Source organism: Austrofundulus limnaeus, unplaced genomic scaffold (assembly GCF_001266775.1).
Source record: "Austrofundulus limnaeus strain Quisiro unplaced genomic scaffold, Austrofundulus_limnaeus-1.0 Scaffold826, whole genome shotgun sequence".
Taxonomy (NCBI): domain Eukaryota; kingdom Metazoa; phylum Chordata; class Actinopteri; order Cyprinodontiformes; family Rivulidae; genus Austrofundulus; species Austrofundulus limnaeus.
Window position 1 is genome coordinate 24,243 of NW_013953228.1, and position 11,603 is coordinate 35,845.

General features: G+C 38.3%; 1 protein-coding gene across 2 annotated transcripts in view; it reads right to left on the reverse strand.

The window, feature by feature from the left end:
- Nucleotides 1-11,603, reverse strand: part of vps50 (VPS50 subunit of EARP/GARPII complex) — a 114,820-nt gene that overhangs the window by 24,141 nt on the left and 79,076 nt on the right. The window contains exons 22-23 of one of the 2 annotated variants that reach the window (XM_014028876.1): nucleotides 8,703-8,780; nucleotides 8,110-8,190 (exon numbers count right to left, since the gene is read on the reverse strand). In XM_014028876.1, the coding sequence (XP_013884330.1) occupies nucleotides 8,110-8,190; nucleotides 8,703-8,780 (159 nt within the window). The remainder of the gene's footprint in view (nucleotides 1-8,109; nucleotides 8,191-8,702; nucleotides 8,781-11,603) is intronic. The other variant, XM_014028877.1, reaches the window with a different exon arrangement.

An 11,603-nucleotide genomic window follows, 5' to 3' on the forward strand; every position in this document is an offset into this window, starting at 1 on the left:
ACCAATACAGTAGTGGCGGTGGTAACAGAATAGAAACAACAATAAAATTTTTAAATGAAAATAAACAAAATACTGTACATGGCAATAAAAATATTATTTCAAGTCCATTAGCATTTTAAGCCATTGGGGCTAAAACAATCAACAGAGTAATATTAAAATGGAAAAATAAATAAATAAAAATCAGATTATTATTAGCATCTTCAGTCCAAACACTGGACTGTTTTAGAAAAGTCTGATGAAACTCAAGCTAACTTTTAATCACAAAATTCTGTGAAGATTTAAAAAGATCCTCAGGTTTAGTAAACCTTGATAGGTCGGTAATTATGGAACCACACTTGTTATGAAGGATGCTTCAAGTTGGGAGATGAAAGTAATCTCTCACTCAAAGTTTCTCAATCTATCACAATTGACTGCTTACTCCCTCTCAAATCCATTCTATAGAAATTTATATCCAAGTGAAATGGACTGGCTGCAAGGCAATTACTGTCAAGTGGATCCTATTGCGCCTCTTTGTCACTCTAATACCAGAAATTTGGGTTTTATTAGATGAATGTCAAATAGAATTAGAGCCTTCATTTATTTTGTACGACATCGCCAGGCCCCTCTAAGCCTATCTCAGACAACTTTCCTCATCCCACAACTGCAGGGTCCTTTCACCTGCCCAGGGATGACAAACAACCATGAGACGGAAAGAAAAGCTTTTTTTCTTGAGGCTTTAGGACTCAGAAAACTAAACAGGGATAAATCAAAACGACYTACAAAGCCAGAGTTGGGAATACCGAGAAAGTAGAATCCATATTAGGAAGACTTAAATTAAAGTGCATAATTTCACTCATGGCTGTCGCTGTGGGAGGTGTGAGGAGTCGACAGTAGAAGGTGAAGAGGTTGCAGACAGGAGGCTTAGTTAATGCATCCAGAGGGATAAACTGTCTCCTCTATAACAATCAGGGGGAGTATCTGCACTGGGTACAGAAAGACGTCACCAAAACATCAATTCTTGTGACATCCTGTCAACTACAGGATAAACACCAACACCACACCTCTTAATTGCAAAATATAATCCCCGTCAAAAAGTAATCCCCTCTGGACAGTGGAGCTGCTCAGAGTAAGAGGCCACAAGAAACAGAGCTATACAAACAGTGATGTCCTCTCAAGAGACATAAGAGCTGAAGGTATAGCATCAACACTAATTTTTGCTTCCATTTCCAATGTTTAGAAAGTATTTCAAACTGTAAAATGTTACACTAAATACACATAGCAAACAGCAATGACCTTTGAGAATCAAACATTCTAAGGCCTGTCAGTAAATTGCATAAATGTAGGCATTTTTTTCTGTAAATGCATGGATTTTATCTAATTTAAATTAAGGTAAASTGGTTGGTGGGACTGTTTAAGGGGTTTATCGTTCTTTGCTAGGGTTTTGACAATGAGACYGATGTAGAAAATCATAATTAGTGCCTAAAAAACGTGTAACTCTTTGGTGAAACTGGGCCTGTTTGCAGTGATGTATAAAGTACTTTGAAAAGTAACAACTAAGTAAAAGTAACAAAGCCTTAACAGACAAAATACTTTGAAAAAAAAAACAATTTCTCAAATAAGAAAAGTACTTTAGTAAAAGTCATAAAACTGCTCACAATAATTGGGAAAGTAAAAGTACTTTTGAACACACTAAGAAATTCTCCCCATCTCCTGCCACTTATCCAAAGTTGGGTCATGGAGGCAACAGGTCAAYGAGAGAAACCCAGACATCCCTCTCCCTAGAGACACTTTTCAGCTTGTTCTGGGGGACCTRGAGGCATTCCCAGACCACAGAGGATAGATAATCCTTCCAGTGAGTCCTGAGTCTTCCCCYAGGCCTCCTACCAGTGTGACGTGCCCGGAACACTTCTAAAGGAAGGAGTCTAGGYGGCATCCTAATCAGATGAACCACCTCAGCTGACTCCTTTCAATGTGGAGGAGCAGCGGCTCTACTCAGAGCMCCCCCTGGATGACAGAGCTATGCACCCTCTCTAAGGCTAAGCCTGGCCACCCTACAAAGGTGGCTCATTTCAGCCGCTTGAATCTGGGATCTCTTTCTTTCAGTCAAGATTCACACCTCATGAGCATAAGTGGGGGTTGGAGCATGGGCTATGTTCACAATGCAGGCAAATGCAATCCAWATGCGACASTCTAAACACGACAAATCAGATTCTATCAAATCCAACCTGGCCTTTTCAGAATGTGATAAAGAATCAGATGCATAACGGATGTCTTTCAAAGTGACTAACGTTTGAAAGCACATGTTGCATTATAGCAGACTTTTTCATCAGTGAGGTGGGAGGTTGAGTATCGATAAAGATGTTAACCTTGAGTCTCCCTGTTTGTATCTGTAGCTCCACATGTCTCCAGCTACAAACAGGATATAGGTGGTTGTATGTGCTATGTCTGTTTAACCAGTATAGCAATCTATAATGACAATACTAACTCATGGACCGYAAGGAAGACACTGAGGTCGACAGGCCTAAATTTGTTAGTGGTGACTAGTGTGTCAGTTTGTTGGCTGAAGTTTAGAATGTATTGATATATGTGTCTACTTTCTCATCTGTTYGTGACCCTTTGTGAACATTTTTGCAGACATCAAAGCAGCCAGAATACTGATGCCAACACAAGTCATCAGATAATGTTTGCTGCTGATTCAGAGCCAAGTTGAAAATGGGCTCGACTCCATGGAGAAGTGATGCTCTCATCATCAGGCATTATCAACACACAAACACTCCTCTAATCAGCTCATCACACAACTGTAGGTTAACTTAAGAAACTGCAGAACTAAAATTGGGCACATTCTCGAGCAATATGATTTTATCTTGGTCCTAGGCTGAGGGCAATTTGGTAAAAAAAAGACACCACTTGTGTTTTCAGTCATGCACAACAATAAACTGTGGAATAATAAAAGTAGAGAGTTTAGGAGCATGAAATCATTGGGAACACAGCTGCTGAGGAGGAGATGATGAGGTGAATAGATAAGAAAGAAGGAGGAAAAAAAGGGAGGAAAATGGCAAGATTTAAATAAAAAGTTGCTAGGACAAGTAAGAAAAACGAAAGACTAAAAACTCATTATTTGAGGTTTTTGAACCAGGAAAGGGTTCTGTTATCTCCTCGCTGCAAATGCCAGCCTTTGTCAGCTGTTTTCACGTTGCCTACAGCAACAGCTCTCAGTAGTTGTCGTGGCTGAACTTTCTGGCAGTGTCAATAAGACCACAGATGGAGTCTACGGCATTATTCAGTCTCAACATGGCTAAAGAACCCGCCTCAAGCAATACTGCAGAAGGGTTTAGGAATTTTCCAAGCCAAGATTTTAATCAGTGATGACGTTTAACTCAAAAACCAGAACTCAGTGCCTTCTCTACTCCAGAAGTTTCTTCCAAACTTCACACAGCCTGTAAACAATCTGCATAAAAATAATCAAAAGCCCACAGTGAGTGAAATTAAAACCAAAAGGTTTCGGAAAGGTAATCAAGAAAACAGGAGACAGAGCGAGCACGTAAACTATTGGATGATCTTTTACTTCTTCCCTGCGGAGGACCCCATCAAAACTGTAGTTGCTCCGTACCTGAGACTGGATCAAATGAAATGTTGCAGGCGTTCATATGGGACTCGGAGTCATTACCAGCACATTGGCTCTGGAATCAAAGAGCTATGACGGCAAATCAGGGGAACAAAACCACATGGACTCGGCAGCTCAGCTGTCATGCAGCGTGCAATTAACTTTATAATATGTTTACAAATGAGGTCTACKTTGTCACAATCTCTGGAGTGTGTGACTGTGTGGATTTGTATGCAGTTGGTAGAGCATCTGTRCTCTGTATGAATACCTGATACTCACATTTTTTGCAGTGGAGTGCAAACACAGAGCGCAGATGAAGTAAAGAAAGAGAGAGAAACATGAGCGTAATGGCATTGGGTAAAATAAAATGGGATTGAACTGAAATGAGTTAAAATAGTTTTGCATATGAAAAAGGAAAACACTAAAAGCATTCGGTAATGCATTACAGAGAAAGGTCAGGTGTAGCTACAACACCCGGCTGTGTCCTCCTTCTGAGGAGGTTTGAAATTGCTCTTAATCAGACATGAAGAGATATGATTGTGCTCATGTGAAATGCASGAGAGCAGCCGCGTAGTTTTCTGAGAGAGAACATCTACCCGCAGAAACTCGAACACGTCTAGGTGCATTACTGTCCTCCCTTCTTCCTCTCTCGCCCCATCAAGCCCGTCCGTCCATCTGAGTCCATTTGGATCAGCTGAACAGTTCAGAGGGTACACATATTCTCTAAAGGAGGGTGCTGAACACTGAGCATGTCAGCTGCAGCCTGTGTGACATCTGAAAATGGCTCATAATTTACCTTCCGAATTACCTGGGCTTAAATGGGTCTCTAATGGCAGAACACACGCTGGGGGAAAAAAAAGGAGCAATTTAAAGTTTTAATAATTTATCGTGCTCTGGGATAGTAAAAGAGTAGGTTAGATGAAGTGAATACATTTACTTATTACAGTCTGAACATAACATAAGGTTTGTTAAAGGGTTGAAACTATTTATTAGGTAACTATTACCTCATTTACAAAAAAGTTAATGTTTAGTTTGTTCCACATCATGTTAGTTCTTGGTGGTTTTCACAGGAGCAGGCATCACTTGTACAGGATGATTATGTTTACATTACATATTATACTGCAGAAGAAGAAAGATGATAGCAAGCAAAAAATTAGATGAAAATACCAAAAATATTAAGTACAGGAAAAAGCCTGTACAGTGTTTTTTAAAACTAAATTGCTTTACAAGAGCAGAAAACAACTTAGTAAAAACACATATTAATGTGTTAATAATGGAGACATTTCCAATCAAGCATTTAATTGTACTACTGTGAGAATAAAGTAAAGATGCACATCAACTTGCAGAAGATGAAACAATCCAGTGGCTTTGTGAATGTGTCTTTATGCCCAGATTTGCACCAAGCACTGAGAGGAAATTAAATCACATTTTACTGATAACATGTAAAATAAATAAGTTGGTGGACTGTTAAATTTTCAGTATAWAAGCTAAATTAAATGAGCCGTGATGAGGAGCTCACCTGCCGTTCCTGTGATTTAGGGTCCAGGAGGACACAAATAAAATAAAACAATAAAATACTGTTTTTTATTGTTGGTATATATTTGTGCACACATGCACACACAAGTTTAATGGCAAAGAGGTAGGATGTAGTCTTTAATATAAGTATGGGATGCCCAAGAAAAATGTTTGGAGCTAGGTTATAGTACATGTATATCTGAATACTCAGTAATCTAAGAATAATCTCAGGAATCAGGGAAAATCAATGGATTAATCAATTATTCATTAGAATATTTGTTTCCTAAAATGTTTAATAGCTGCAACCCTTGGTTTTCTTCTAAGAAATCTTTAAAGCTATATTTTTTTCTGGTTTGCTATACAGCATAATGAAGAGATTAACACTGATGGGTAGCAGAATAGCTGCTAATTATGTCTCCTGACAGGATGCATTATGCAAACTAAACTTAACTTAATTTAAAATGGTGGTGGCCAGCTCCACTAATAAGAAGCTGAAGGAAAGTTTTAATATAAGTAAGCAAGACAGTTTGTTTATTTAACTTGGCCTGTGGTGTAAAAGGTCAAATTACACTCATGAGTGCAGAAAGGTTTGATATTATATTTTTTAAATTTATAATGGTTGCTTAAAATCAAAACTTGTGAACTGAAGAAAATTCTGAGACAAAAAGTGGAAGTTCTTTCTGTTCTGCTTCACAACCTTAAAGCAAAAAATTTAATATTTTGTTCAAAACTGAACAACCTCAAATCAACAACCTCGTCTGAAAACTCATCGTGGCACAGAAACAAACCAAAGACGGGAGAAAACAATCATTTGTTAAAAAGATCAATCATTCCCCAGGTTAAAGGGGGTAGCATTAGCTTACGTATGCAACCCCCACCCCCTGCAGAGAAAAGAAATATGGGTATACAACCAAGAATGACTTAAATAACATCCTGAACTCAGCCTCTGCAGATGATGCTGCACACTGAATGTAGGCTCAAGTAGAAACAGTCCAATCACAACAAATTTTCAAAACAAACAAAAAGAATGTTTGAAGYAATGGTACAAGCATAAAGGCTTCATATACAGTTTATTACAGTTTACTGCAGTACAAATTACATCTGTGCTCAATATGATTCCTTCCTTCTCTGGAGAAAAAAAAGAAGCAACAGTGGACAACACAAACAGGAAAAGCCTTATTTCTGACCCCGAATGTCAAGAACACACTACAAGAGGAAAACAACGTGTTTTCAAAACCTCAATAAGAAGCAGAACCGTGTTGAAAACCTTTYGCAGTTACAAAAATATTAACTTTAAAAAGAGACCACCACAGCTTAGTCCGAGCAGGAATATTATTTGAGTCTAACTCTGAGCAGAAACAGCTTTCTGCGAGTYCTGACTCAAATTAGAAAGCTACAAGCAACATGAATTATTGTGGCTTTATCACAGGAAGATTGATTACTGGAAGTCAAGACGACACGTAATCCCCGAGTGTTCTCTGGGTTCTTTTCTAAAAGCAATTTATGTGTGAGTGTGTATTTTCTAAACATTTCCCCCCCAAAATGTGCTAAATTAATTAGAACACAAAGATGTAGTTTTCTGGTAACTATAAATTTATGTTTAAAACTAAGTTTTCTTAAGTAAAATGTTAAGATAATTACTGTATAAATTAAAAATGCTGTAGTTTTAATAGTATATACCAGTACACAGGAAAGGAGAAATGTTAAAATGTGCTGGTGTAGATTCTAAGTCATCCAGAACATGATGAATCTATTTGTTTAGTTTGTTTAAATTATTTTAAGCTTATTAAAAATGCTATCTTTTAAGATGTTCCCCCTGGAAAAGGGAAACAACTTTTCAATCTGAGAGCTGAATGAGAACCGTGTGCCATAGTTAGCATCACATGATAGAAATGTGATACAATTAGACACAAATTTATTTTTATGAAGTTAATTTAATTTGCTTCTAAATATTTCCAAAACAGCAGCAGGGGCTGTGCAATTTATAACAGTCAGAAATTAAAAGAGCAGCTCAATAATAAACAGAGTTAATAACTAATAACATTTTGTAACCAGCAGTCACTGACACTTTAACTATAATTAAACAAAACCTGTTTTTTTCCTTCTCACTAAAACAATAAAAGCAAATCAGCATAATGATGCTTTTGTTTCATTTCATTGGACTAAATTAAGTGTGGTGTTCAGATTTAAGTGCCTGTGACATCCATTTTTTGTAATAAATATGAATGTATTTTTGGAAAGATAACATTAACATGTTGAAGAAGAGTCAGAGCTCAAATAATATTGTTTCATTAAACAAAGACCATGGAGTTCATTTACTTAAAGAGTTCCCCTTTGATGTCACTTCCTGTTACATTTTGGTTGAGCCAACTTCAAAGTAAAAATATGCAAGTTATGTGACAATATGGGTAAAACCATGTGTGTTACGCCAAGTTTCCTAAATAAAAAGATGTTTTCTTAGACTTGTTTTCAAAAGATGTATACTGTATGTCACAGACACTTTTAAGTCTAGTTGTGAATTTATTAATAAAAGAAAAAAGGACTGATGTGGCAGAGGAGAGAAAGGACACCTGTACCATAATGTAACTGTACAAAATGAAACCAAGAGACAAAGATAGTTGAACAGTGTGTACTCTGATTGTCACGTTATACAGAAGGGAACAGTGATTGAGAGCCCTAATGGAATAACACACAAGGTCTTCCCAAATATAGACAGGGAGCATGCTTATGAGTGTTAGGGAGGAGGTGACCACTGGCCCGATAATGACATGTAATGCATTTTGAGGTGACACCGGCCGTGGGTTCTTTCAACAACAGCATACAGAACGGGTCAGAATTGATAAAGTGGGCAGGAGGGGCACAAAGAGGATCATAAAGACAGGAAATATAGATCCACAGAGCATGTTTGTGCCTGACAGGCAGCCAGGTAACGAGTACAGGTAAGGGAAAGACAACGAGCAGAAGAGAAGGTGAAGTAGAAAGTGGAGAGGAACAGACAGTTGCTGTCCTACCATGTCAATGAGGCTCTCCTGGATCCGGTTCAGTGTGGTTCTCAGTCTGCTGCTGATAAGGCCCAGACCTGATGACTCATACTGTAGAATYCACACAAGTACACACACAATGAGTGTCAGCACAAAACACAGACAACTTTCTCTAAAAGGACGTGCACTTCATCAACACACACACACACACACACACACACACACACACACACACACACACACACACACCACACNCACACACACACACACACACACACACACACACACACACACACACCAGAATTGTCTCTCCTTTCATGTAGCTGGAGACAAGGGAATTTTTGCTGTCTGCTTTTAGCTGATTTTAATCCCTAAAGAGGGACGAGGAAACAGAAAAACAGACATMGAAATCAGAGCATCAKWGAAATGACAAACCTATAAAAAAGGAGGCATGGAGAGGGGAAAGGCACCGCAAACTCGCATACTAAATGCTGCCAAACTCGCTTTCAGACGTGCTTGATTCAAGGCGGCAAATCTCACACACACATATACACACCCCATGCTGACCACTATTCTGGATCTATAATCCAGTTCAGACTCAACACTTCAAGGTTTGCGCTTACCAAGCAGGCAGGGCCCACCACCCTGGTAGTGGCTGCCTCTCTGCTACCATAATTTGGCAAAGATGGGCTTGGGACAGGCTATGGATGGTGAATGAGAAGCAGGAAGAAAAAAAAAACAAGAAGCAAAAGCTCAAAGTTTAAAAGAAACTGTGTGGACACAGCGCAACAGACATGAACATCGAAATGACAAAACYGACAAGAGATTAATGGATTGCAATGATTGGAATCAATTGTATTTTGTTAACATTTAAATGGCTGCTTTAGGAAACCATTCAAAGCATGTTTTAGTCCTTATATTTTACTGAAATTGAAATGTAAACTTAACTGGAAAAACAAAAAAAATTAAATCAATGAAAACCTAATAACTATGGGGTTGGCTGAATAAAATGTTTAGCATTACTATTAGTATTGCTCTATAAGAATAAAATGTGCAAATAAGATTAATTTTTATTGCTTTTGTATTAGTGGACAATAAAAGGTTAAAAAAGAGCTCAATATTTTTTAAAGCTGTTCAGTTAGAAATATGAACAATTAATGATGCACCTGCTGTAGACAGTTATTTGAATGACCCCAGATGACAGCAACAATCCACTTTGGTCAGGAAGTCACCTGGACTAGCCASTAGCTCATCAGTCCAATCCAAAATAAACTTTATTAGTCCAAAAAGCTTTATACAGCTGCTAAGATAGTAATTGGGGCCCGGGCTTTAGCAGTGCATCTTAGGGTGTTTATTTTTAAGTGTTTTTAACAGTTTAATTCTTTAATTTTATTCTTTTTCTCTTTTATTGTTTAGTGTTTGTTGTCTTGAACAACACTTTATTCCCTTGGAGGAGTTTTAATGGGCTTTATAAATACATTGGATTGAATTAATTGCCAAAACCACAGAACCCAAATACTAAAGACCTAAACTATCGCTTTAATTGAGTAACAATAAAACTCTGTTGCCACTAACTAGAATCAGCCAAATCAGGTAAGGACATTTATCAAACTCCCACTAAAAGATAGACCAGGACGCAGATTTGCTGCTTAAATGAAAGGTCGTACAGCAGATCTTCTGATAATTAGGTTCGATTTAAGACGCCCTGAGATGCGTGTTGTGAATGCGGCTGAAGAACCTCTTCCAGCTAAACAACACTCCTCTTCCATATCTCAGCTCACTGATAGCTGAGAATTAGGTGTCACTGTTATGTAAATTCTTATTCTGCCAGTTTGAGCAGCAAAGACTGAAGAGTTCAAAGAACTTTTTCACAGTAAACTTCACACAATGAACTTTTTTCTGCACAGTTTTGCAAGGGGCTCATTAAGATTCAAAATGGAAAAAAAACCTAAAAGAAAGATCATTTCAATGTGGATCTGAGACTTTTTGACAAAATGGATGCMAAGAGTTTGAAATAAGTGGGCTATTGGGAGGTAGGAGTCTATAAAATTGACTTGTTCAATGGAAAAATTGAACAAACAAAACCCAACATTTTTTAATTCCAACCTAGTTTTGACATAGTGCATGCTGGATACCCTTCAATACGAGGAAGCATCTGTGAGAGTCATGAGAAGGAAGAGGAAAAAAATGTTGCATTATTGTTCTTTTTTTTTTTTTTCGAAGAAACCATCTATTTTCTTTAAGTGTCAAGCTTGCCTGGTTTTCTGTAGAATTTTTCTGCATCAGTGTTTTGGTAGGCAGTCTTTCACCTCCACTTTTTTCAGCTCCTCATAAATCTTCTCTTCATCTTTCACTTCGCAGCTCACTTGTGCCTTGACTTTTCTTTTATATCCCTCGGCTGTCTCTTTCCCGAGCAGACAACTGACAGAAATATCCAAGTTATCCTTTCCAAAGTTTTGAAATATTAATCACTTTTTTCCAAAAAAATGTTTATAAATCTGCCTCCCCACAGACACTGTGTTTGAAAGTCTGGTTAATAACGGTGATGGAGAATCCGCGCACATAATGCATCTTTAGCATATGTGTGACTGTCGACGGAGCGGCTATTTAAATCGATAATGGGCGTATTTACTCTTTTACATATTAATGTGCACCCATTACTCTTCAAGTGGAGGAGTTAAGCGGCTTTATCTTGATTCCAGCAGTGGGAAAGGAGAGCAGAGCCCGGGTCAAAACGCCAGCATATGTGCGGGGCCAATTTCCAGCAGCTTTTTAAAGATTCATAGGGACATTAGCATTTTACTATCTGTTTCAGTGAGAGCCATTAATGAAGATGGGAGGGCTGAGGGGGTTCAGAAAATGACATTTTTTGAGCACTTGATGACAGTGGATTAAAAAGTGAAGGGGCTACAGACAGATGTACAGTTCACAGAGAGTGTGTGGAATAGGAGTGGTGAGGTGAAAAACGAGACAATAAGTCAAAATGGGTAGTGGTAAAAAATAAAGCTTTAAGAAGACATATTGTGCAAAATCCACTTTTTTAGCTGTTAAAAACATTTTGTTGTGTACTTGGAGTCTCTAGGAGTGCAGAAAATCTGAATTTAGTCTCTCCCAGTGCTGCATAGATATCGTTCTAAGATCAGGGCYACTGTGGTGGAGTGGCTAGGGGAGTCGTCCTGTTCCTGGCAGGTTGCTGGTTCAATTCACTGTTCCAGCCATTTCAGTTGTTGTGTCCTTAAAGAGGCAATATCATGTAAAATCAACTTTTTTGAGTTTTATATCATGTTATAACGTTATACTCTCATAAAAAAAACATGCCCAAAGCCTTGCTTTGACTCATTCATGCATGTTTGAGAAATCCTGCAGTGTTTTTAGGCAGCCATGCTGAGGAGCAAAATGACAGGTGGCAGAGCGCCCGCCCCCCCTCCCCACATATCCCGCCCATGACTCCTGCAGGCTCCCGGGTGAAACTGAAAGTGAAACTGTCTGCTGCTCTCAACACTACTTCTCACTCAGTGAAGCTC